The sequence below is a fragment of the Peromyscus californicus genome, unplaced genomic scaffold (genome assembly GCF_007827085.1).
Source record: "Peromyscus californicus insignis strain IS unplaced genomic scaffold, ASM782708v3 Scaffold_7__1_contigs__length_154581171, whole genome shotgun sequence".
Lineage (NCBI taxonomy): Eukaryota > Metazoa > Chordata > Mammalia > Rodentia > Cricetidae > Peromyscus > Peromyscus californicus.
This window is the reverse complement of record NW_026294595.1, coordinates 148,471,739-148,495,532: the sequence shown is the minus strand read 5'-3', so window position 1 is coordinate 148,495,532 and position 23,794 is coordinate 148,471,739. Positions and strand designations below refer to the sequence as shown.

Genomic DNA, 23,794 nt, shown 5'->3' with positions numbered 1-23,794 from the left:
TTCTGCTGCCTGGCCTTCCAGCGTGTCTCTCTGAGCTCTCACCAGATTCATGTTCACACAGGCACAGTGTGGTCTGTCACCTCCAAGAATATTCACCTCAGGAGGGCCAGGTCCCAGGACAGGCTGGTTTCCACCTGGCCTTCAGAGTGAGAAGACCTCTCCACATAGGAACGCCTTCTCTAGGCTTTGGCTCCAGCTTAGCTCCTGTGTCTGAGGTCCCAGCTTGTCCGGCTTTTCAGCCCAGTGGGCCAGTGGGCCACACAGAGCCCAGCATAGAGTAGGAGGGCAGTTATTTATCTGAAGAACAAATAAACAAACCAGGCATGATGGCACAATTACTCAGGAGTCTGAGGCAGGAGGATTGCAAGTTCAACGCCAGCCAGGACAACTTAGACCATGTCTCAAAATAAACAAGCAAGCAAGCAAACAAACAAACAAACAGCTAGATAGATAAAATAAAAAGAAGGTATGGATGTGGCTCAGGTGTCACACCTGCCTAGCATGGAAAGGCTTAGCATCAACCCCAGGTACCTAACAAAGGGAAAGGAGCCAGAGCTGAAGGGGAGGAGGGAGGGAGGGAGGAGAGGAGGGAGGGAGGGAGGGCTCCCTCAGCTTGGTAGTGAGGGGCACACCACTCCTGGCAGAGGAGTGCCCCCACCTCCACTCAGCACCACCTTGACCCTGCACCATTCCCTCTGGGCAGAAGGTGCCCATCTTGACAGTAGGCCCTGCCTCTCACAGACAAATTCTCAGCTCATTCAGGGATGCCAAGGTCAGCAAATAAAAACCATCCAGCCATCCAGGTAACTTCGGACTTCAGCTGAGACACACACTTTAGTGTAGATCTGTCCCAAGTACTTGGTGGAATATACTCATGCCGCACATGCTTTACCTGATAGACAGACTTAATTGCCTGCCCTTGGGTTTTCTCCAGCAGCCCTCACACCCAAAGGTTACCACGAATGCTGGTGGTGCAGCCAATGCTCCTTCCGGAGTTCTGCCCTCCTCCGCTGTCTGCCTTAGCCAGGGGCCTGTCTATAAGCAGGCCATCAGTCTGCTGGCCTGTAAAATGGACTTTAATGACAGCAGTTGCCTCTCTCCCCCAGGGGTGCCCAGAGGATTCAGGGAGTAATAATTGCCATGCCCCCGCCCACCCAGCCACTCTCAAGGCCCTGAACTCCTCTCCTATTATGATCTTGCCACGTGTTGGTACCATCAGCTGCCCCATTTTGCGGAGGAGGAAACCAAAGTCAGAGAGGTGAAGACACTCAGCTGAGGTCACACAGCCATGCCCACTCAGTCTTGGAGCTTCTGTTCCAACCATCATGCTAGATACTCAGTCTTATGCCTTCCAAGTAGGGCCAGACACCGTGAAGGCATCCAGTCTCAAGTAACGGATCGACATAGTAGGGTCACACTGTAGCACCCAATAAATGGTGGCCAGATCAATGGGGGGTGAGAGCAGTGGGAAGTTTGGTTGCTTTTCAGTTTACTGAATTAATTGGCTATTTTTACCTGCTGCCATTCAACCTCCATGTGTAAAAGTTACCACATGGACTGGAGAGATGGCTCAGTGGTCTAGAGCATGCATTGCTCATCTGGAAGACCTGAGTTCAGTTTCCAGCACCCATCAAACAACTTACAACTACCTGCAACTCCAGCTGCAGAAGATCTGTTGTGCCCTGCTGGGCTCCCCAGGTACCTACACACACTTGCCATATACACATAAAAGGCCAGTGAGATGGTTCAGTTGGTAAAGGAACTCTGGCTGCCAAGCCTGAGGACCTGGGTTCCGTTCCCAGGACCCATATGGACAGATCATCAATTCCTGCAAGTCATTCTCTGACCTCTGACCTCCACATGTGTGTTGCACACATACATACACACACACATAAAAATTAAAATTAATACGGCCTTATTTCCAGTACAACCAATGGTCAAGACACTGCCCATGGACGGACAAGACAGATTCCCCACGAGAAGTCCTCTGCAAGACAGATGCAGCTGCACTCCTGAAATCCTTGGCCAAGGTCCCAAGCCCCAGGGGAGCTTGTGGATTGAATGATTACTGAAAGGAGGGTATAGCTAGCAATCTCCATTGACCTCGGAAAGAATGCTTTTTTTTCCTATAAAAGGTAGCCTGCCAATGGCCAATATTCCACAACACCCCCCCCCCATACACACACATACACCTTGTAGACACTTTTATGCAAAGGAATTCAGACCTTTAAGTCCCTCCAATTTATAAAAATTTTATGTAAACTTCCCACTTTTGGTTTTTGCAAAGCAGCACACACACACACACACACACACACACACACACACACACACACACCCCTTCTCAGAACTCTATGGCCCTGGAGCAGCTGATCCCCCTTCCTTTCCTTTGCCGTGATTCTCCTAAAACTAGTCAATCTTGAAAGACTATGAGATTAGACCCTCGCCCATAGGGAAATGACCCATTTACCACCTGTGTTAGAATAAGAACTAAGTGAACACCCTGCCCAGTCTGGGTCATGGCTCAGTGTTTTTTTTTTTTTTTTTTGGCGGGGGGGGGGGGGGGGGGGGGGGGAAGTGCCTTGGAAGTTACTTCCAATTTGTTTCTTGGTGCAACTCAGAGGTTATTCAGTCCCGACAACTGAGGTGAGCAGGCCTGGGGTGACCTTACCACCCAGCCCAGTTTCTCAGTACCCTCCCAGACAAGATTAGTTTCCCTTCCATTTGGATCTCAGACAGACTTTCCCATGCCAAACATCTGCAGGGGGCGGGGGGGGGGGGGGGGTTAGGGGTGGAGTGGGTGGATATTACTGGTGCTCGGGCAGAGCAACCTCTCTCATGGTGAGGCCATGGCCCCTGCCCTGAACTCATTGTGACTTTGAGACTAAGTTGCTTGTAGCTGGAGATACGGCTCAGCCCTTAAGAGTACTTTACTGTTCTTCCAGAGGACCTGAGTTTGGTTCCCAGCACTCATATGTTGGCCCACAACCATCTGTAACTTCAGTTCCAGGGGGATCAATCCGTGGCCTTTTTCTGTCTATTGAGGGCAGACAGACAGACATACACACAGGCAAAAATTCATACACATGTAAATACCAAGATTGAGCTGCTATTTCAAACAAATGGGCAGGAGCGTCTTGGAATTTCCCTCTGGCGGGAATGGCCTCCAGGGTGGATCCTCCAGGAAAGTCCCCGAAGGTAGGGGCAGAGGAACCCACTTCCTGGGCTGCTCTGCAAACTCTAGACTATTCTCAGCTCCTCCTTCTCCTTCTCCATCCAGTCTATTAAAAATAAAATAACAATAACCTGTAAAAGCTTCCCCCCTCCCTAAAGACAAGGGGGCAGGCCTGTAGAGACTCACAGAAGAAGGGTCATGTGTGGGAACAGGTACCCCCTAAGCCCCACTTGGGCAAAACTCAGGTTCCAACTTCCTGTGCTCTCCTTAACCTGAGCTTCGCTGACCACTTTCCCTGACTGTAAAATGGAGCCAAATCAAATAACATTTGGGGGTGGCATTACTATCTGCGCGTTTCGGGCACACAGTAGGCACACCACACGAGGTAGTGTGGAAGTTCAGGAAGGGGTCAGAGGCGCACTTTACATTTGAGGCTAGAGTTGAGCTCGGGATGAGAGGCCTCTTACGTAATAGTTTAATATCTTTGTACCCAGAGCATGGGTTCCCGGAGCTCTCGAGTAATTAATTAAAACTTAATGACAAAAAGCACACTCCCGTGACCCCCTTTTGCACTCTGAGCCACACACTCCAGCCGGTGAGGTGGCCCTTGGGGCAGCAGATAGAGTGTGTGTAACTGCTGGGGTGCCCCATGACAGTGACACCCCCCCCCCCCCAAGTCATGGGCACTGATTTACAAGAAGAGGGCCGGAGGGCGCTTCTAGGAGCAATCCAGGGCGTGTCTACAGGAGTCTCAGTCTATCCAAAACCCAGCTAAAATGCCGGGGGTCCGGGGCGGGGGGGGGGGGGGGGGGGAGGCTGGAGCCTCGTGTGACTGCAGAATGGAAAATGGAGAGTCTTCTGAGAAATCCGGCCACGGGTTTTTACCCCGGGGTTCATCACCTCTGATTTCCATGTATTAAACACTTCAAGGCGCCCCAGAAACCTCTTAGTCTTCGGGAGCCCCCAAAAAGCCTGGGTGGAGGACCCAGGGGCAGGATTTGGGGGAAGAACACCTTAACTTCTCGCTTTGAGTCTTGTTCTGGGTTGTGGCTGCCGTAGAAATGGGAACCCCCGGGGACCTGACCTGGGGACTCCCGCGGGCGCCGGGTCTACGCGGGCACGGGGCTCGGGCCCTTTAAGAGCCCGCCCCCTGCGCGGCGGGCCCGCCCCCCGGGCCGAGGAGGGTGCGGGGGCCGTCGGCGGGGATTGGCGCAGCGCGCGCCCCCTCCGCGGCCCCCGCGCGGTGGGAACCGGCAGCCCCGTCTAGCGCTGACGTCAGACCGTCTGCCTGCCTCCGACCGCGGGCGCGCGGCGCAACCCGATCTCCTTGGACTTGAATGAGGAGCGGGCGGCGGCGCTCGGCTGCGGATCGGCCGGCGCGCAGGCTGAGCCCGGCGGCCCCGCGCCCCGGCCGCCCGCCCGTGCCCCGCACGCCACCCGCGGCCACGGCCCGCCGCCCCGGGGTTCCCGCTCGGCGGCCGGGGGACCCAGCTCGCCCCGGGGACCTCGGCGGCGCCCCGAGCCCGCGCCGCGCCGCTCGCTGTATGCGGGGCCCGAGCCCCGCGCGCCGGCCGGAGCCGCCCCCGCGCCCCGCGCCTAGCGCCCCGCGCCGCCCGTGACCGCTTGATGGGGGTCAACGGCACCGCCGCCGCCGCCGCCGGGCAGCCCAATGTCTCCTGCGCGTGCAACTGCCAGCGCTCTTTGTTCCCCAGCATGGAGATCAGTGAGTGAGCCCTTTCCCCCCGGGACAGCTCCGTGGGATCCCCAGCCCGGGACGTCGCGATCGCGTGGGGATTCGGGGGCCGCGCGCCTGCCTCGCCCAGGCTCCCCGGCTGCGCCCGCCGCGCCCGGGGCGCGCCCTCCCGGAGGCTCGCGGCAGCTGGCGGCCGGCCCGGCTTTGTCCCGCGGCGCTGCGAGCCTGGCACGGTCCCCGCCGCGCTCGCCCCGCCCGGCCCGACTCGGACCCGGGGCTCGGCGGGGACGTCGCGCCGCGCAGGAGGGCCAGGCGGGCTGGGCCCGGGAAGTTTCCATTCCGTTTTCCCCAGGGACCGAGGCGATGGAGCAATTAGGCTCTTTATCAACTTTGGGCCGGGGGGAGCGGGCGGGGGAAGACACTGTCTGGCCCGGGAGGTGTCTGGGGCTCCTGGCATGTGTCTGGAGTGGCCGTGGGGATGCGTCCCGGGTTTCTGTGTGTCTGTGAAGTGCGCTGGTCTGTCTGTCTGAGTCTCGGCGCGTCTGTGAATTTGAGTCGTGGTCTGTGCCGGCCGTGTGTGTGTGTGTGTGTGTGTGTGTGTGTGTGTGTGTGTGTGTGTGTGTGTGTGTGTGTGTGTGTGTGTCTGAGTGTCCCTGCACCACTGGGTGTCTGATTTGGTGTGTGCGTGTGGTCGCTATGGTGTGAATCTGGCCAGATCTGCGGACCGTTTGTGTCCAGGTGTCTGAATCCAAGGCTCAGCGCTGGTGCGTCTAGCCCACCGCGGATCCCCAGTGTGTGTCATTGTGAATGTCTGTCCCGGACTCCTATAAATAGCCTCTGTCTGGACTGCTTGGCTCACTCTGGCTGGGATGGTGGTTACAAATGAGTCGAAGTTTTGGGGCTGTGTGTGTTGGGACCTCCTGGGAGGTGGGAGACCCAGGGTGGTGAGTGCCATGCTTGAGCCTCGGCCGTTGTCAACATCTGAACCACCAGAAGTTGAGATCAGGAAGCATCTACTTCCTTCTGTGGCCCACCCAGGTGGCTGTTGAGTTGGTTGAAGAATTGAAACCTCACTCCTTGCCATCTGCCTTCTAATCTGCACCCTTCCCCAACTCGCTTTTTTGTTTTTTAGTTTCCCCATCTTACCCCAACGCCTTCCAGGCAAAAGGGCACCCAGCCTTTCCCTAACCCAGACATCCTTCCTCTAGCGGAGCCCAGGGGCAACTGCCACAGAACAGGGTAGTCGCTAGGTGACTCATGGGCTGGTTTCACAGGCAGCTGCTACAGTTTGTGCACCCCCCCCTCCAACCCCCAGTATGTACAGTAAAGCAGAAGGGGTAAAAATAACCTATGACCCGCCCCACATGGGCCCTGGAAGCAGGCTTGGGTGGTCGGTCCCCATGCCTACCTTGACTCTCTGTCTCCCAGTCTGGGATTTGAAAGCCCTGAACTCTCTGTCCCACTGCTCCCCAGCTTCCTTGTGCTGCCTGGAGCCAGGCGGGAGGTGTCAAGAGAGCCTGCCAAGAGCCAGTGTTTGTGGTCTTCCCTTGGCGTCAAACCCTATTGCTTCCCAGGAGCCCCTGTGTGATCTAGGGAGGTTCATGAAATTCACCGGGATGTTATTAAAATAAGTCCACACATGTCTGGGGAGAGGCTGACCGCAGCTCTGTGGATTTGCCTGGTTTCTGTCCTCACGTCGCCTTAGGGGCCCTCCTACAGAAAAGAGGGACCCACTTCATGTGACACCACATTCCAAAGTCTAGGCACAGTAGGACTTTGTGGTCTTGTCTTTTCTCTGCTTTATAGACTTTGAAAAACAACAAAAGAAATCATTCTTAATTTTGTCCCTTCGTTGAATCAACCTCGTGCCGGTAGCATGCCGCCAAGCCTGACAACCCGTGTTCAGTCCCGGGAACCCACGTGCTGAAAGGAGAGAATGGACTCAGAATTGGCTCTAATAACGTCTTGGTTGAGACCAAAATGGCTTGAAACTCTTGGTGGTACCCCATGTTCTCCCCGACTGACAGGGTCAGTGTCGGGAAATCCCCCATCACCCACCCGGGTTAGTTCAGAATTGTCCCCACATTGTATCTGCATAGTCTATTTACTAAAAGAGAGGGTAAAACAGGGAGGGCTCACTTTAACGATGTAACAGTTTGTTGCTAGTGTTCCCTAAAAGTCTAGCTCGAAGGCCAGCCTGGGCTACCAAGTGAGTTCCAGCAAAAGGTGCAAAGCTACACAGAGAAACCCTGTCTCGAAAAAACCAAAAAAAAAAAAAAAGAAAAAAAGTCTAGCTCGAGGAAGCTCTAAGGCCTGGTGTTTCCTGGAAGCCCCTGCTAGGAGAGAACACTAAGGCTGTTTTTTTTCACCTAACAGGATGGAAGTTCATACCTGTAAGGGCATTCCCCCCAGGGGCTTCTCTTCAGGACATTGTCTAGAAGGGACTTTTAAGACTCCCTGGGCCACAGTTCCTCACTGGAAGAGTGCACCCTGCCATTGAATCCTCAGCTACAGTCTTTGATTCTACCCCTGTGATCCAGCCGAGGCTGCAGTACTGGTGACTCCTCCCCGATCCCTGGTCCATCTCCCTTTGTATTCTTCAGATGTCCCGTGTTTCAGACCTGGGAGGGGCTGAGTGGCTTGGAGCTCTTGTGTTTCAGTAGAAATGAGAGAAATGAAGGTAGGACGCTTGACTTAAGGTCCCCAGCCCATTCTAGTCCTTGGTCGGAGTTGTTTCCCTTGGACCCCATGTCCTGCTCCTTGAATTTGGAACTTGGGTGCCAGAACAGACCCACCTTAAGCTTAGAGCCTAAAAGAGTTCCTTGGGAACCAACCTGAGTCCACAGCTTTGAGGAACCCACCCCTTGTTCCATATACACATTTTTTCTTGGTACTTTCCACCTCTTTCCAAATCTATATCTCAGAGTGGAACCCCTGACTTTCTATTCCTGCTTTACTCGCGGCTTGCAGAGCAGGCCGATGCACACCCAGAGTACTTTCTGGACTGACTGGGGGCCGGGGTCCCCCAGTCCTGACTGATTGGCTTTCATTTTGCACACATATGCACAGGCACACTCACATTCTAAATAAATGCCTAAATGTTTAAAAACATTTTAAGTGAGGTGAACAGCACTTGAGGACCAACACTCCTGGTTGTTACCGGCCTCCACAGGCATAAGCCTGTGTACCTAGCTACATGTACCCACATAAGCATGCACTCACCTCCACCCCCTACGCACACACCGTTCTGAGCCCTTAGCCACTCACTCGTAGGACATCCAGTTTTGCCTCCATTGGTTTATCTGGTGCATACCATTTGTATTTAACACTGTGTGAATTCGGGGTGACAGCCTCCAGACTGGGCCAGATCATCCTCTGTTGGGAGGGAGAAGACTGGCCCATGCAGGTGGCCTCTACCCACCAGATGCTGGTACCTCTCTCTTTCTAGTTATGACACACAGACTGTCTCCAGATGCCCTGCTGGGAACCACTTTTGGCTTCAGCAAGACACTTGGGTGCTGGAGGGGGACCTTTCGGAAGTCAGCCATTTGTCCTTGACGTTGACACCTGCCACTCCTCCGCTTAGCTTTATTGAGCGCCCGTTATTGTGTACCACAGGGGGAGGAAGACGATGTCTCCTGTGGAGCTGCTTTTCAGCCTGAGTGTTGGGTCAAGGTTCTGGCTTCAAGTCAGGAGGGTGTTTCTGGGTCCAGGGTGAATGGTGCACACTGGACAGCATCTACTTCCTCGTGGGCTTCTGCACTGGGACTTTTAACCCACAGGTCTCCGACTGTCTGGGCTTTAGGTCATTAGGCAGCAAGGGAGCTGTGTGTTGTGACTGTGGTCTCAGACCAGACGGGCCTGTTTAGTGTCTGTCAAGGTGCAAAGGAACTGTTTGTTCCTACACTCGTAGGGATGATCTCACACATGTGGGCACGAGCTTGCACGCACAGCTAATGTCCCTTGCTGCCTTCCCTCTGAGTTAGGGGGAGAACAGGGAAGTCTCCTTGTCCTACAAGTTGGACACTTTTTTTTTTTTTTTTTTTTTTTTTTTGCTGTCCTTGTAAAGAGGAGAGCAAGGTGGTGTCATTGGGGGCAGATTCGGGTGGTAAACCCAGAAAGAGACGTCAGCAGCCAGGGGCTTTGGGGGAGGGAGTGACTGAGGCTGGCAAACCCAGAGCCCTGGCTAGGTGGCCCAGGCAACTGATTAATTCTTAAAAGTAAGGAAATGTCCTGGATGCGGGTGCTGGTGGAAGTCAAAGCGGGGTGCCATGTGGTGTGCCCTCTCTCTTGGGGTGTCATCGTCCACAGGCAGGCCTGGGAGGCTGAGTCCCTCTACCTCCCTAGCATCACTTCTTTGAAGATGCCCAAAGTGAGGGCAGGAGGTCAAAGCCTCCCGTTTGCTTCCTGAAAGTCATAGCATAGCACAGGTGTGGCCCACACACGTGGAGCTGCGTGTCTGTGTGTCTGCTCTCTGTGTGTCCTAGGGAACCCTGAAGAAGGTACCATGCTGCCAACCATCCCTGAGGGGCTATCTGAGGCTGGTGTAACAGGGTTAAGGGCAATCACTGTCACCCCGTGGTGCACTCAGGGAGCTGTGATGCACTCCCTCGGGCCACCGTGAGTTGGAAGCATAGCTCAGTGGTAGAGCACAGGCCTGCTGTGTGAGGGGCTGTGAGTTCCATCTCCAGCACTACAAAATAAACACATAATGAGAAGGAAGGCTTCCCCCTTCCCCAAAGCCTCCCTCAGTCACCACATGTGCATGTGCATGCGGACCAGACCTTTCAATTACAGAGGGCCGGTGGTGAGATGCAGGTGTCAAGCTCCTAGACTGATTGACGGTTGATTCTTGTCTGGGCTGAGAGTGGAACCCACGACCTTGCCAGGCAAGGACCCTACTACCAAACCACAGCCTCTGCCACTCCTGGGTTCTAACTGCCGGCAGTTTTTATCTTATTTTTCCTTCTCTCACCAAGAAAACCTACAAAACTCACCCACAGACATAGTCTACCATTGAGTGACCGATCCTGCAGAGTGGCCAAGGACCAGAGGGACAGAGAAGCCCAGAGTTGTTGCTGTCTTGCTTTCTGTCATGTGACCTCTCAGAATGTGGTGTCGCAGCACCCCCTTGTACTGGAACGGGGCAAGGATCTGGAGGTCTTTGGTACAGTAGCCTCTTCTGGGCTAAGGGCGGTGTTGGGCTCAGATTAGCTGTGACTATTTTGTCCTGCCCTCTGCTGGTCCCACCCTGGCACTCTGCCTGATTAGAAAGCTTTTGCCAAAGGCAGGTTTCCCCATCCTCAGACCAGCTGGGAATGTTGGAATCCACAGGCCCACCTGGGAGGCTGACCTTGAATGTGGGTAATTGAATATTGGTGTCATAATCCTGTCTTTGCCAGGCCCACCGCAGACAGAGCTGGCGGAAACCCCAGCATGCCTGCCCTGGCGCAGGAGGCCCAGACAGTGTCTTAGGGCTTGCCAGCAGGGGTCTATTAATCTGGGCAGCTTTGGGGCCCAGATGCTGGGGCAGAGGCAGTGGGGAGGCACAAACTTGAGCCGTGAAATCAACGCTACCCTGAGACATCCAGATACTCACTGGGTCCAGTTCGAAGACTGGTGCCTAGGGGCAGATAAGAGGCCCACAGTTTGGGAAGTCTGGGTGCACACTTTGCTTCAGTACAAAGGCCTGGTCTTCAGTGCCCTGCTGGTGATATGGGTGGAGGAATGGAGCCCCTCGTTTATTTCTCCCTGCCTTCTTCCCAAAGGGAGCTGCGCCCCTTCAGGAAGCCATGGCAACCCAGAGCACTGACAGCCTCGTTTTCCCATCCGGTGACACTACAAAGCTAAACCCTGACACCTTGGGTGGCGGAAGGGTGGGGGTCTCACCAGGATCTTGTTAGTCACTGGCAGAAACCACTGTCACCAGGCTGAGGAAAATTCCCAAGGCAGCTTGCACATAGCATGGCTTCAGCTCCATGGGCGGAGAAGGGGGGTTGGAACCTGCAAAAGTTTGGGGCGTCAGCTTTCTGGGAGCTGCAGAGTGCCTTCCCTCTGTTCCCAGGGTGACTGGTAGATGTTTACTTCCTTTCCTTTTACTGGTTGGATCTGGAAGAGATTTTTGCGTGCCAGGTACTAGTGATGATTATTTTCCCCCTCAGTCTTAGAAACAACCCTGTGAGATTGCTCCTGCCACTCTGCAGAGAGAAAAATGGGATCTGAGAGGAGAAGCCAAGACCTCATGCTCAGCCGAGACTCCAACCCAAGTCCCTGGTGCTCACACTTAACGCATTTTCTCCCTCCCACACCACACCCCGTGCTCTCTGCAAAGGTTCGTAGCCCTAAGATTGCAAGCCTCTGTTGTATTATTTGATGGTCAAGAGTGCTAGTCAGTCAGCTGCCGCAGTAAGCTGCTAGGGCCATTCCACTTGGCCAGGCCTCAACATCCCTGGAAGTGTGTTTGCTCGTTGGGCTGTATGGAGAGCCAGAGTCTTTGCTGGGATACCAGCACCAGCATGTGTTACCGCTGAGTTTGACACCGGACTGACAAATGTCCCCAGAGGGACCAAATCCAGACATTATTGGGGACATCACAGGACATAGAACGCCTTCTGGCATTTAATAGCATTTGTCCCACGCTTGTGCCCTGTGTCATTCAGGTGATGTGACAGTTGGGAATGGTACAATAGCTGCTGAATGCTCCATTGAAGAGCCCAGCCGGAAGGCGTGAGCCAGTCCTGGGGCTGAGGAGATCAGGAAAGCCCTGACTGGGCTTCAGGTCCTCTCTCTTTGAACCTTCACACCTGACCTGGTGACCACTTGATGTTGGTGTCTGTTTTGCTGGTCGCCCATCTCAGAGGGGCTGCGGCCCGTGTCTGTTCGTTGTAATGCTCCCACAGCCTGGCGGGGAACATTGGTTAGGCAGGGTGGGAGGACATATAGAGTGATACTCTGTAAAGAGTGGCAGATGCTGGGGTCTGTTCATGATACCCACCATCCCAAATAGTCACTGATTCCTATTAATCAGGGTCAGGAGAGTCTGTGTTGGCCCCTGAAGTTTCTAGGAGCTGAGGTGTTTATTTCTGCCTGTTTGAAAAAGCAGGCTTCTAGAATATTCCAGGCAGATCAGGATGTGGTCAAGGTACAGGCTTTGAAGACCTTCAGTTTTGAGGCAAATTTGAGACCCCTCCTGTGTCCCCTCTTACCCTCTGTAATATGGAGGGAGGCATGACGCCCACTTTGTGGGGTTGTGAAGACAGTTCCTGAGCTATATGCTCCCTGGCACAATTATTTCTAATGCTCAGAAGTTCCTAGTCTTTGGGGCAGGAAGCTGTACCCTCGCCTCCTCCCCACCGACTCAGAGACGTCAAAGCTGAGTCAAGGTGCAGGAGCTGAAATCAGCACCGTGCCTTCCCACCACAACCCAGATGTCTCTCAACCTGGGGCTAACAGGCCACCATCACTGCAGTCCCACTAAAGGTTTTAGACTGACAAAACCCGATACCGTCTCCTACATGAAAACCCTGGGAGAGGAGAGCCACTGACCTCCTAGGGCAGTACGGGTGGAGTTGGTTTCTGCCCAGTGTGGCTGGACCAAAGTTTTGGAGCTGGGCCTGGTGGCTCCCATCTATAATCCCAGCACTCAAGAGGCAGAAGATGTTGGATCTCTGTGAGTTGGAGGAAAGTTTTGGGCCATTGTGACTTACTCAAGGGGTTAAGTGGTGATCCCAAACACTACCACTGAGCTACATTCACCAGCCCTTAAAAAAAAAAAGTCTGGTTTGGAGACAGGATCTCACTGAGTCGCCCAAGGTGGCCTTGTAGCCTAGACCTGCTTTGAATTTATGATCTTTCTGCCTTAGCCTCCTGAGGAACCAGGATGATAGTCCTGTGCCATCAGGATTAGCTTTCTCCTAGGTATTTGGTTCTCACAGATGCAGGAACAAGAACCTTCTGGTTCCTCTGTCACTGGGGGAATGTCACCATCCGCCTCCCCTCTTCCTCTTGGTAGTAACACTGGATTCCCCCAGGGATGAACAGGCACAGCCCAGATCTGGAAAGTCACATGGCCCAGGTTTAGAGAAACTGCCGAATCTTGCCCGTCCCCAGTACACATATCTGTGGTGGCAGTAGGCTGTGCTTAGCCCCGACTGAACAGGTAGGACCCGTGATTGATACTGGTCCAGAGCCGGACAACAGACAGATAACCAGCAGGAAAGTGTGTGGGTTTGTGCTGGCCACCAGTTTTCCCATGGCTTCCGGGAGTATGGGGGCAGTGTTCTGTAAAGGGACATGCTAGGGTCTGCCTGTGACCGCTGTCACCTCTCCTGATATCCATAGTTTCTCATTCATTTATCAGGGCTGCGAGAGTTCTGTTGGTCCGTAAAGGGTCTAGGGTAAGGTGTTCCTTCTTGGCTTTGAGAGGGCACGGCAGAAGTGACTGATCCAGGTATGGGTTTGTGTGGGCATCTAGGTTCAACACGGTACAGATGGACAGTACAGAAATACAAGGACAAACCTGGAGAAATCTGTTCTCACCTTATACCCTGTGGTCCCAGGAGTCTGAACTCAGGGCTTTAAAGCTGGGTGGCAAGCGGTACCTTTACCTGCTGAGCCACCTGACCAGCCCTCACACACCTATCTTCCTGTGTGTAAAATAGTCCTAAAAGCATTATAATGTATAGATACAAACATAGGCATATGTTGTCTGTTTCAAAGTGTATGAATCCCCCCACCAGGGGTTTCTATGGAATCCCTTGCTTGGTTTCCACCAGGCCTGAGCCTTCCTTCAGCTCAAATTGCCTTAAGTTTTGGCCGGTAAAGTCAGCTTCCAGGCTGTCCTAGGCAGAAGGGCAGTGAAAAGCCACATCCATTTTTCAGCAAATTTGGGCAAAACAATCTGTCCTTCCCCTGAGAGGTCTTTCAGTCCCAGCAGTCGTGGCTACCTGATCACCCACTACCCACTGAGACTAGACTCCGAGAGGTGGCAGGAACCCACTTGCCCCAATTCCCTCAAAGCACCATCCAGGCCACGGTGCCCCACAGGACAGAGCTCTCCGCCGGTCTCCAGCCACAGGGCCTGTGATGCACTGCTCTTGCCTTGCTGTGGCTTCTGCTGTTGTGAGAGCCGCCTGGTTCCTGTGCTGAAGTGATTAGAGAAGTCATCGTTAGGTTCTTCAACAAGAAGTGCTTAGTGAATGGCGTCGGGGTGCCAGTGCCAGTGCCAGGTGGGACTCTGCCTGGGAGCAGGAGACAGGTGGAAGGTAAAATTAATCCTCCCAAATCAGGCCCCCCACTAAGGTGGGCCGCCCTTGACACAGGGACTGCAAATACATGGACTGCAAAAGCTTTTTCGTGAGATTCTGGTCGCGGCCCATGGGCTGACTCTCTGGAGACCCCTTTTCTACCGGACAGGCTCTACAGTAGGTAATGATTCTTTGATCTAAACCTCCTCCTATGGGTAGTGACTGAGATGGTATGTTAGAATTTGGTGGCTGGGTGCTTAGCCTTCCAACCAGAGAAAGGCTGTCTCTGGGTTTTGCCAGTATGTCTATACTTGCTCAGACTTGATAGCAAAGTTCTGAGTTCCCCCACACTCCAGGTGGCTGCCTGCTCACCCACAGAACTTAAAGGTTAGATGGTGAAAAGGGAGAGGACTCCCCAAACCTGGAAGCCCTCCGGAATGTGCACATGCACTCCCATTTTGCAAGTCCCTAGCTCCCTAGTTGGTGAGCTTCATCTGGTCATGACTCTAATTGCCTTTCCACAAACAATTTAGTCGGTAATAATTCTGTGAACCTATGAATCAACTTTGCGCAAACACCCTGAGTAATTTCTTTGTTCTTTTCTTTCTACTTTGTAATTGGTGTCTGCAAAAGCCAAAGGTTTGGTCTTGTGGAAGACGTGATTCATTTATTGGTGTCTGTGCCTCCTCCTTATCGTTCAGTCACTTGGGAATGCAGTCATGGTGAGCCACTGGTGATTCATGGGAGGCCGAGCTCAGTGGCCCTGGGGTCACGGCCATAGGAGAGAACTGTTTCTCTAATCTATTTATGGGATGGGTAGGAGATGAGGGGTGTCGGAACCCAGCTTTGAACAGTGCTGTTGTCTTAGCGAGGATGGTGGACACTCACTAAATGTGTTCTTAAGTGTGGATCTGGCACTCTGTGCAGTCTGTGAAAGAAGTCACTATCCCTGCCTGCCCCACTTCTCTGACTGTAATTATTAGATGTCTACTGTGGTGGGGCCCTTGCACAGCTGTCAGGCATGTGAACTTGCACACGGTGCTATTGCTGTCTAATTTTACGAGTTGCTTTGGGCTCTAGATTAAAATGGTCACTTTGGTCCCATCTAGGAGATAATTAGAGCTGTTTGCCACGTGGCCCAGAGGTGTAATTATACAGCCAGCTTCCGATGCCCTGAATCGAGGCTCCAAGTGTAAGTTCGGATCCAAGAGTTGATAATTACCTGAGTATTTCTCTCTCTCCCTATGTGATTTCTTTGCTGACTGATTTCCTCTCATGAATTCTAATCCACACAGCTTCTCGCTGGGTCACCCACTCTGTGCAGTGTATATTCCTGGCTTGGGTTTTCTCAAGTCCACAGCTCCTAGGCCAGACCAGGCACGGAGCACATCAGCAATGTCTGTCCAGTTATTGGCCTGGTAGCGTGAGACTTGCTGGTGACTTTATTGACCTGCTTTGTGACTTTCAAAGTATAGATCGGGACTGTCTAGTACCTCCCATTCGATTAAGTACTCCACTTGCTGCTCCTGGCAGACATTGCTAATCAATTGTAGCATTTTCTTGCTGGACTCAGATCCTTACCCAAGTGGTGCTCCTGATGTGCTCTTGAGTGGGTTTAAGCAGTGATGTCATTGGTGCTCCAGGGTCGTGCCGAGCCATGGAGGCTGCAGAGTCCTGGCAGGACAAGGGATTGCTCCCTCTAGAAGCCACCAGGCCCTTCGACCGACCTCCCCTTGTCAATGGAGTCTCCTGTGCCACTTAGCAACTCACAGGCTGCCTTTTGCTGAGTCCCTCCCTGCAGGTGACATAGCTCTACTTTCAGCTCTTAGGTCTTCCAGACCCCTGATATATATTAGAGACCTGGAGTAAGATACCATCAGGTGAAATGATCCCCTGATAACACTTTGCCTTTCTTTAAACCAGTGTCCCACGCCTGATCCCAGAGGTTTCTGTTTCATCTTGCCTGCTTCTCCCACAGATGTCCAGTTCTACCCTTTACAGTCTAGAGAGACGCTTGAGGGCTTTGCTCTGGAATAGACTCAGATGCCTGGGTGGGGTGAGGGGGGTGGAGAGCTTCAGAAATAAGATCGAGAAAGGGGAGACCCTGGGAGAACAACCCTGACATCTCACCGCTCTGTCTGCTTGGAGGTTCTAGGCACTCCCTCCACAACAAGTGGTGGCTTTTTAAACCCTAGCAGTGGCAGATGCTCACAGCACTTGGCACGCCCCACCTCATTAATCCTCATGGCAACCTCAGTGCACACGAGGAGGCGGAGCCAAGTCACTTGCCAAAGATCACTCAGCACAGAGTTGCAAGGCAGATTTGAACCTGGGCTGAGGGTTCCCAAAGCTGGGCTTCACTTGCCCAGGCAGAGCCAAGCTTTAGAGCCACCTGTCCTGGTGTCAGGGGTGTGGCTGATTTGAGGCCTCTCTCTCCCTTCGCCCTCTGACTTTTCCAGCTGTGTCTCCCTCCGTGTGTCCCTTTTGGCTGGCTGGGGAAAGCCTCCCCCTCCGCCACGCCCTTCCCTTGGAAGGGTCACTGAGCCAGCGGGCAGTGATCCCTGTGGCTCGAAGCAGGAGAGAACAGGAACTGTCCGGTATTGGGTTGCAGCTGGAGGAAAAGGGGTCACTGTGACCCATAGGGTGCTGGGGACAGAGCGGAGAGGGAATCTCCCTGGAGCAGCTGGCAAGGTGCCTGCAAGTCTATCCTGAAAGTTCAGAGCTGTGGAGAAGCAGGACCCGGAGTCCGGGCTTTCCCCTCCCCCCTCCCCTTCCCTCCCTCCCTCCCTCCCTCCCTCCCTCCCTCCCTCCCTCCCTCCCTTATCTTCTCCTCCTCCTTAGCTTCCTTCTCTGTCTGAGTATGTGAAGGCTCTAGCCGCCTCTGCAGACTAAACTCCTTGGGAGAGGGGGGTGGGCAGACTCCAGCCTGAGCCCCTGCTGTGATACTCATCAGGGCGGGAAGTAGAGATACCAGAATGTTCGGTTGGCCAGGTTTTGTCTCTCTCAAGGCCCCTATCCCTCTTGCTCTGCACCTGTCTCCAGAGGCTGTGTGGCTGTGGGTCCCACGGTCCTACACTCACTACCCTTATCAGCTCTCACACACAGCCTCGTGACTCTGAGACCCTGATGCTGCAGTGTGGGTGACCCAGGGAGCAGCCACTTCGGACAAGGCAGAAGGGCTTGAGAGCCAGGCTGCACCCCAGGGAATGAGCTCAGTAGATTTCTAGATGAGAGACACTTTACAGCCTGCATCTGAGCCCCATTCCTGAGGCCAAGGCCTCCATCTCCGTCTCAACCTGGGGGACTCGCAGGGCAGAGCCCTTGTGGTCTTGGTAGGTTTGGCACTTCTGGGACCATGTGACTCCAAAAGTCACAGGTCGCAGCCGGGAGCACCTCTGTCTGTGCCTGCCTCACCTGGCCTGCGTGCCTCTGCAGGGAATGAGGATGTGGGTGACCCCAGACAGGTGTGAGTCATGTCTTGAGGAAGCGGTTACTCAGAGGTGGTGAACTCAGAAGCTACTGTGCTCCCAGACAGCCTAGACCACAGGATGGAGCTGCCTGGCTTGTGGGGGTTGGGCTGGGGCGTGGCTGTCCAAGCAGCTAGTCCCAGGAACTTGAGAGGAGTGATTCTGACAGACTGAGATCCCCTTCCAGCATTCTACTCCAGCGTTCTCTGAGGAGAAAAAGACAGTGACACAGTGGCCTCAAAGTCAGGGTACGTGGCTTCAGATGTGTGGCTCTCAGACCTCAATTTATCACCTGGGAAATGGACGTGTTGGTTTGTCCCACCGTCTATAGGGCTGTGTAGACAGCATGCAACTTGTGCCCGGTGGATGCGAGGCATGGTGTTACATGCTACCCTTCCAGGGCCCCTAAATCCATTTTACAGATGGAGAGACTGAGGCTCAGGGGAGAAGAGCAAGTGGCTGCTGATTGGCTGGGCTGGCTCCAGAAGCTTTCGGGTATCTACCCAACCAAGAAAGTCCCCACAGGCCTTCAGAGACGTGACAGCCTGGTCCCCTGGAGAAGCTTTCAGGCAATGTTGTCTACGCTTAACAGACCTGTGCTGGCGGCGGGGGGTCTTGTTAGGTATGGGCAAGGAAAACACGGTCCACACTGTACTGACTTCATGAGGCTCCATGTTTAAGGAAAGGCTAAAGGGTTAAAAGGAGTGGAGAGCTGGGCGTGAGGCCCAGTTGGTAGAGCACTTGCCTAGTATATGGTCCTGAGTTCAGTTCCCAGCGCTGAGAAAAAGAGTCTAATTGTGGGCAGGGACTGTGGCTTAGATAAGAGTGCTTGCCCAGCATGCTCGAAGCCCTGGGTAAGCTGGGTGTGGTGTAGTGTTGCACCTCATAGCCTGGCACACGACGGGCAGGAGGATCAGAAGTTCAAAGTCATCCTCCGCTACATAGGGAGCTTGAGGCTAGCTTGGGCTACATGAGACCCTGTCTCAAAGCAAAACAAAAAACAAAAAGCAACCAAGTAAACGCAAATTGTTTTTTCCAGTTGGGAAATATTAAGCAATTTTAATTCCTTTCACAGGGTATTTGGAAATGGCAAACATTGTGAAGACTGTGAGTGACATATGGGAGCCATGTCCAGGATGCCAAGCCCTTCCTGGTCTTTTAGAAGCACCTACATTAAGCCCAGCACGTGGGAGGCAGAGGCAGGTGGTTCTCTGTGGTTCAAGGCCACCTGGGGCTACCTAGGAAGACCCTGTCTGAAAGCATAGAACTTGGCAGAAGCAGGGCTCCCCTTTAAAAGGAAGTTTTGCTATTTGGTCTTCTATGGTCAGGTCACCCAGCCATGAGAAAAGTCAAGGTCACCAGGTCAGATCCCAGGGGAGTGGTTGTGGTTTGTGTCTGTGCTTCATGAAGGAGGGAGTTTAGTGGTCCAGGCCAAGGCAAGGGGCTGTAGACCCATGCAGATGTGGATGGTGTGGGACTTCCCTCACCTGCAGGGGGACAGGGAAAGCACAGGCTTCTTACAGATGCTTGGGGTCACCTTAAATCTCAGGGTACCACAGCAGGCTTTCACTGCATGCTTAGGGTCCATGGACCCTACCATGTGGCCTCACCATAACTGCCCCCAGAACAGGGCTGTGTAAAATCCCAAGTGTTCCTCTCTCTGGAGTAGAAAAAAAAGTCTTATGTTCATTGTGCTGGGTCTGAGTGGCTTCATGGTTGGCAAATGTGACTTGCTGAATGGGCCTCCTTGATCAAGGGAGGCCCATTAGGAAGAAGTGAAGCAGAGGTCTGCATGACCCTGGGCTCCCCACCATTACTTTGAACCTGATCTTCAGATCCCCTTTCTGTGGGGACAGCATCAGCCAGCCTAGACTCAGGTTGTGCAGGTTTTCCCCAGCCAAGTGTCAGATCCTGCACTCCAGTCCAGACCCAGAAGAGCACCCAGGCAGGCAACAGGCATCCCAGCCCTTGTGGGAGTTCCCACACTTCCTCACCTCCCTGCTCATCCTGTGCTGGCCTCTGCCCTGACTACCTGTCTAGGAATTTTTATTGCAGCCCACGGGGGCACTGAGGCTGGCTGACTGGAATGCTAGCACGCCTGGATCTGGCAGGCGTGGGGCCGACTTTGGATAGGCAGATGTTGGCTAAGGGCCCCTGGCTTGCTCCCAGGCCCAGTCGGGGCATCCTGGGTGTGCTGCTCAGGGCTTGTCTGGGTATTGTGACACTGCTTCGTGCTTTGATTTTTGGCTTGTGGATTCTGATTTCAGTTTGTTTAACCACATACAGGAGAATGGTGATCTTGGAGGCCGTGCTGAATAGCTGACCACAGTAAGCTTTGAAGTCCAACAGCTGCCCTTAGGCAGCCCCTTGGGTTCTTGAGACGCAACTGAGCATCATGTATGCAGGGGTGCCTGGCTCCCGCCATTTCTGATAGGACTCCGTGTCAGAGGTTCCCTCCTACCAGTGAGGACACTGACGACGCTTGGGAGGTTCTTCTGTTAGACCCCATGCCTGGTAGGTGGCCAGGTCCCCACAGCCCAGTCCCAGCACCCTCTTTTGTATTTGCAAGAGTGGGCTATGTGCTTGGTCAGTGGACTGTCCCAGCTTGGGTTGACCTTGACCGTCAGTGTTGGTCTGGAATAGAGATGGTGGCTCAGGACATCTTGGAGAAGATGACTCTCTAGCCAGGAGTGCTGACAGAAACTCAGGCTCCAGAACCTCCCTGTCCTAGAACCTGCTGCTGGCCAGAGGTGCTGAGCCAGTGTTTCAGAACAGGCCTTTCTTTCCTTTTCCACCTAAAAGTCCATCCCCCTGCCACAGGCCTTGTGTGGTCTGGTCCCTTTGAAGGGACACTTGTGCTGTCTGAACAGGGCCAGGTATCGGGTCCCAGACACTGGTGAACTCCACAGCTCTGTGATTTCACAAGGACCCGCTGCTCTAACAGAGCCAAGCCCTGCCTGCTGAAGTCCTTATCAGGCGAGGGCATGCCAACTGAGCCCCTGGGGAGCAATTGAGACCTAAGATAGAGGTGCCATTGGGTCATTGTTGGAGCTAAAGGGCTTGAGTCTGTCTCCACCCAAGGAGAATGTCCCTTCAGAGGCAGCATCCTTGTCTGTAAAATGGGGCAATTCTTGTCAGAGTCCTGGGAGGATTAGATGAAGCGAATGTGTGGCTTGGTGCTGGGCACCTTGTGCCTCAAGAGATGAGTCTGTTTTCTTTTTTTTTTTTTTTTTTTTTGGTTTTTTGAGACAGGGTTTCTCTGTGTAGCTTTGCGCCTTTCCTGGAACTCACTTGGTAGCCCAGGCTGGCCTCGAACTCACAGCGATCCGCCTGGCTCTGCCTCCCGAGTGCTGGGATTAAAGGCGTGCGCCACCACCGCCCGGCGAGTCTGTTTTCTTAAGCTGGGGATTGGACTGAAGGAGAAATGGAGAATGTTGGAGAGGTCTCTAACTTCAGGGGGGAAAGAGGCCAAAAAGGGTTCAGAGATGTGAATAGGAGTTCTTCCTAGGGAGAAACAGGTTTCGTGAGGTTGCAGGCCTGCACCCTTCCCAGTCATGTTAGGATTCCTTTGTCCCCATTTGTTCAAGACTGTGTGAGGGGGGTGACGCTGGCACCCAAGCTCTGGGGTTAGTGAGGTAGCATGGCTGGCAGCTGCCTACATGATGGTGGGTAGGTTTTTTTTTTCTCCACTGGGGGCAGAGGGGATAGCAGGAGCACCTATTCAGTTTCCCACGAAGGGTAGAGACCACCTTTGAGTAACAGTCCCAACCCTACCCTAACCCCAGGGGGAGGAGCTTGCATCAGCAAGGGAAGGGTCCATGAGGCAGCAGACAGCTCTTCAGAATGCTGCCCTGAGCTAGCTGCCTGGATCATCCGGAGGAGCCGCTTCAACCTGAGACCCTTGCAACTTAGCTCTGTCCCTGAGTCTGAGTCCTGCAGAGTCCCCCCTGGGGTCTCCACCCCTGCTGTGGAAGGAACTCTCCAGATGAGCTGGGGAGGGTCCCCAGGAGGGGAGGGATCTGTGCCAACTGTGGCTTTATGCCCAGTCTGCTCTCCCATCCTGTACCACTTTGTGCTTGAATTGTGTTTTAATTACTGAACACCTACTGTGCACTAGACCCTCAGGTTCACACACAGTGTGACAGTCAGGAAGCCAGTGAGGAGACTTGTGAGTGTGTACTTCAGCTCTCAGAGTCGGTCAGGGAAGGCCTGGCCTCTAGGTCTGTCTCTTTGCAGATGCCCCCCACTTCCTATGGGTGTTGTAAGCCGGAGTCTAGATCTTGGGGATGTGCCACCGTTCGGGGAGCACAGTGGTTCTTAGCTCACATGTGGCAGTGAGATGGGGCACTCTGAAACGTTCACTTTAACCCCCTTCTCTTAGGTTACAGGTTCTAGGGAGGAGCCACAGGGCTGCAGGCGCACTCCTCAGGCAGCGAGGCCAGAGTCAGCTGGTGTCTCAGAACTAATGAGCCTCAAAGCCAGGTCTGCACCCCATCTCTGAGTGTGTCCTAGGATAGGACAGAGCAGGGGACTCTCCAGCTGCACATTTGTCTGATGCTCAGTTGGCCCCTGGTATCCACGCAGATGGGAAATGTGTGTGTTGGTGACTGTAAGACTCCTCCTTGTCATTGTCCCCTGAACAGTAGGTCAGAGTTACACACAGCACTCACTGCCTTGGGCTGTATCTGTGCTGGGGCTAGAGCTTGAGTACCCTGGATCTTAGCTTGCGTTCTACTCCCGACCCCCTCCAGCCCCTCTCCCCGCTGAAGTGTGTGTTGTAAAAGAACCCAAAGCGTTATGCTGTGAACATGAGCACAGTGTGTCCAGGTGACTGTTCAAAGGACAGACTCCAGACAGGGCTGGCTCGTGTGTTTCTCCATCCCTAGTGACAACAGCCCGATTCTTACGACTGTAAAGACAACAGAGAGCGCCTTATTTGACTCCAAATTCAAAGAATCTGATGAATGACAAGGACAAAACTCAGTGTCCCTGTGCTTTGTCAAGTGGAGCTGGGCTGTTCTGCACACAGGTGTGGCTGCCCAAGGGCTGGGGAGGGCAGGCCGTGGGGATTGAGCTTGGCAGTGACCGTAAGAGTGGGGGTACCGTGGGGTGTGCGCTGTACTCGAGTTGCCACAGGGAGTAGATAGCCATGGGATTGAGTAACCGTGGGGAGGTGGTGGCCATGGGGAAACAGACTGTCACTTGACCCTTATTGGAGCCACATGAGGCACCATGGAGAATGGTTGGCCACAGAGAAATTGGCTTCCATGTGAGCTGCCTCAGGGAGTGAGTGACCTTAGGAAGGGAGCAGTCACATGGGAAGCCATGGGGAAATAGGCTGCCCCCTTGAGTCACCACAGGGAATGAATGAGCTGCCACAGGGTTTAAGTGACCATGGGAGGTGGGGGGGTGCACAGGGAATGGGCACAGACCTGCCTCTCCCTGTGGCCGGCCATTTATGTATATATTTTACGTATATGAGTGCTCTGTCTGCATGTATGCCTGCATGATCGAAGAGGGCATCAGATCCCATTATAGATGGCTGTGAGCTACCATGTGGATGCTGGGAATTGAACTGAGAACCTCTGGAAGAGCAGCCAATGCCCTTAACCACTGAGCCATTTCTCCAGCCCTCTCTGGCCATTTCTTAGTGGGGTAAAACATGGCCCCACCAGGCTGTCATTGTCCCAGAAACCACTGCTCCCTTGGATGTGTGTGGTTGGAGGTTCTCCGGGGACTTCCATGGATCCACTCTCCGCTGTGTCTGGTGTGGGGGCCCCTAACTTGGAAGCAGGGTGGATGAGGCTTTGGCAGTTCTAGAAGGCTGGCCTGGGCCTCAGCCTCCTTCTCTGGTAGGTGGGGTAGTAGAAGTGTCCAGACTTGGGTTGCTGAGGAAGGGGTGAGTCTCAAGTGTAGAGCAGCTGGGGAGACCTCAGCTGATGCTGGGTAATATGGCCATCATTTAGAGGAGCCCCTCCTACATCCGAGCCAGGCCGTTGGGGTAGGCCTTCATCCTAAACAGAAGGCTTGTAGAGCAAGTGAGAATGCTAGCCTGACTCTACAGGTCGGGATTCCCAAGGCCCAGAGAGGGTCAGTAGGGGCCATCATGTGGCTTCTTCCCTGAGGAAGACCCCTGGCCTGGTCTGTCACCGAGGCCTGGCTGCACTTAACTGACTGGGATTAGTGTGGCCATTTGAGAGAGCATGGATACTGTTCT

General features: G+C 53.8%; 1 protein-coding gene across 1 annotated transcript in view; it reads left to right on the top strand.

The window, feature by feature from the left end:
* The first annotated feature begins 4,731 nt into the window (after positions 1 to 4,731).
* Pmepa1 (prostate transmembrane protein, androgen induced 1) overlaps positions 4,732 to 23,794 on the top strand; it is a 53,974-nt gene continuing 34,911 nt past the window's right edge. The window contains exon 1 of the mRNA XM_052723475.1: positions 4,732 to 4,895. Within this exon, the coding sequence (XP_052579435.1) occupies positions 4,799 to 4,895 (97 nt within the window). The 5' untranslated portion in view covers positions 4,732 to 4,798. The remainder of the gene's footprint in view (positions 4,896 to 23,794) is intronic.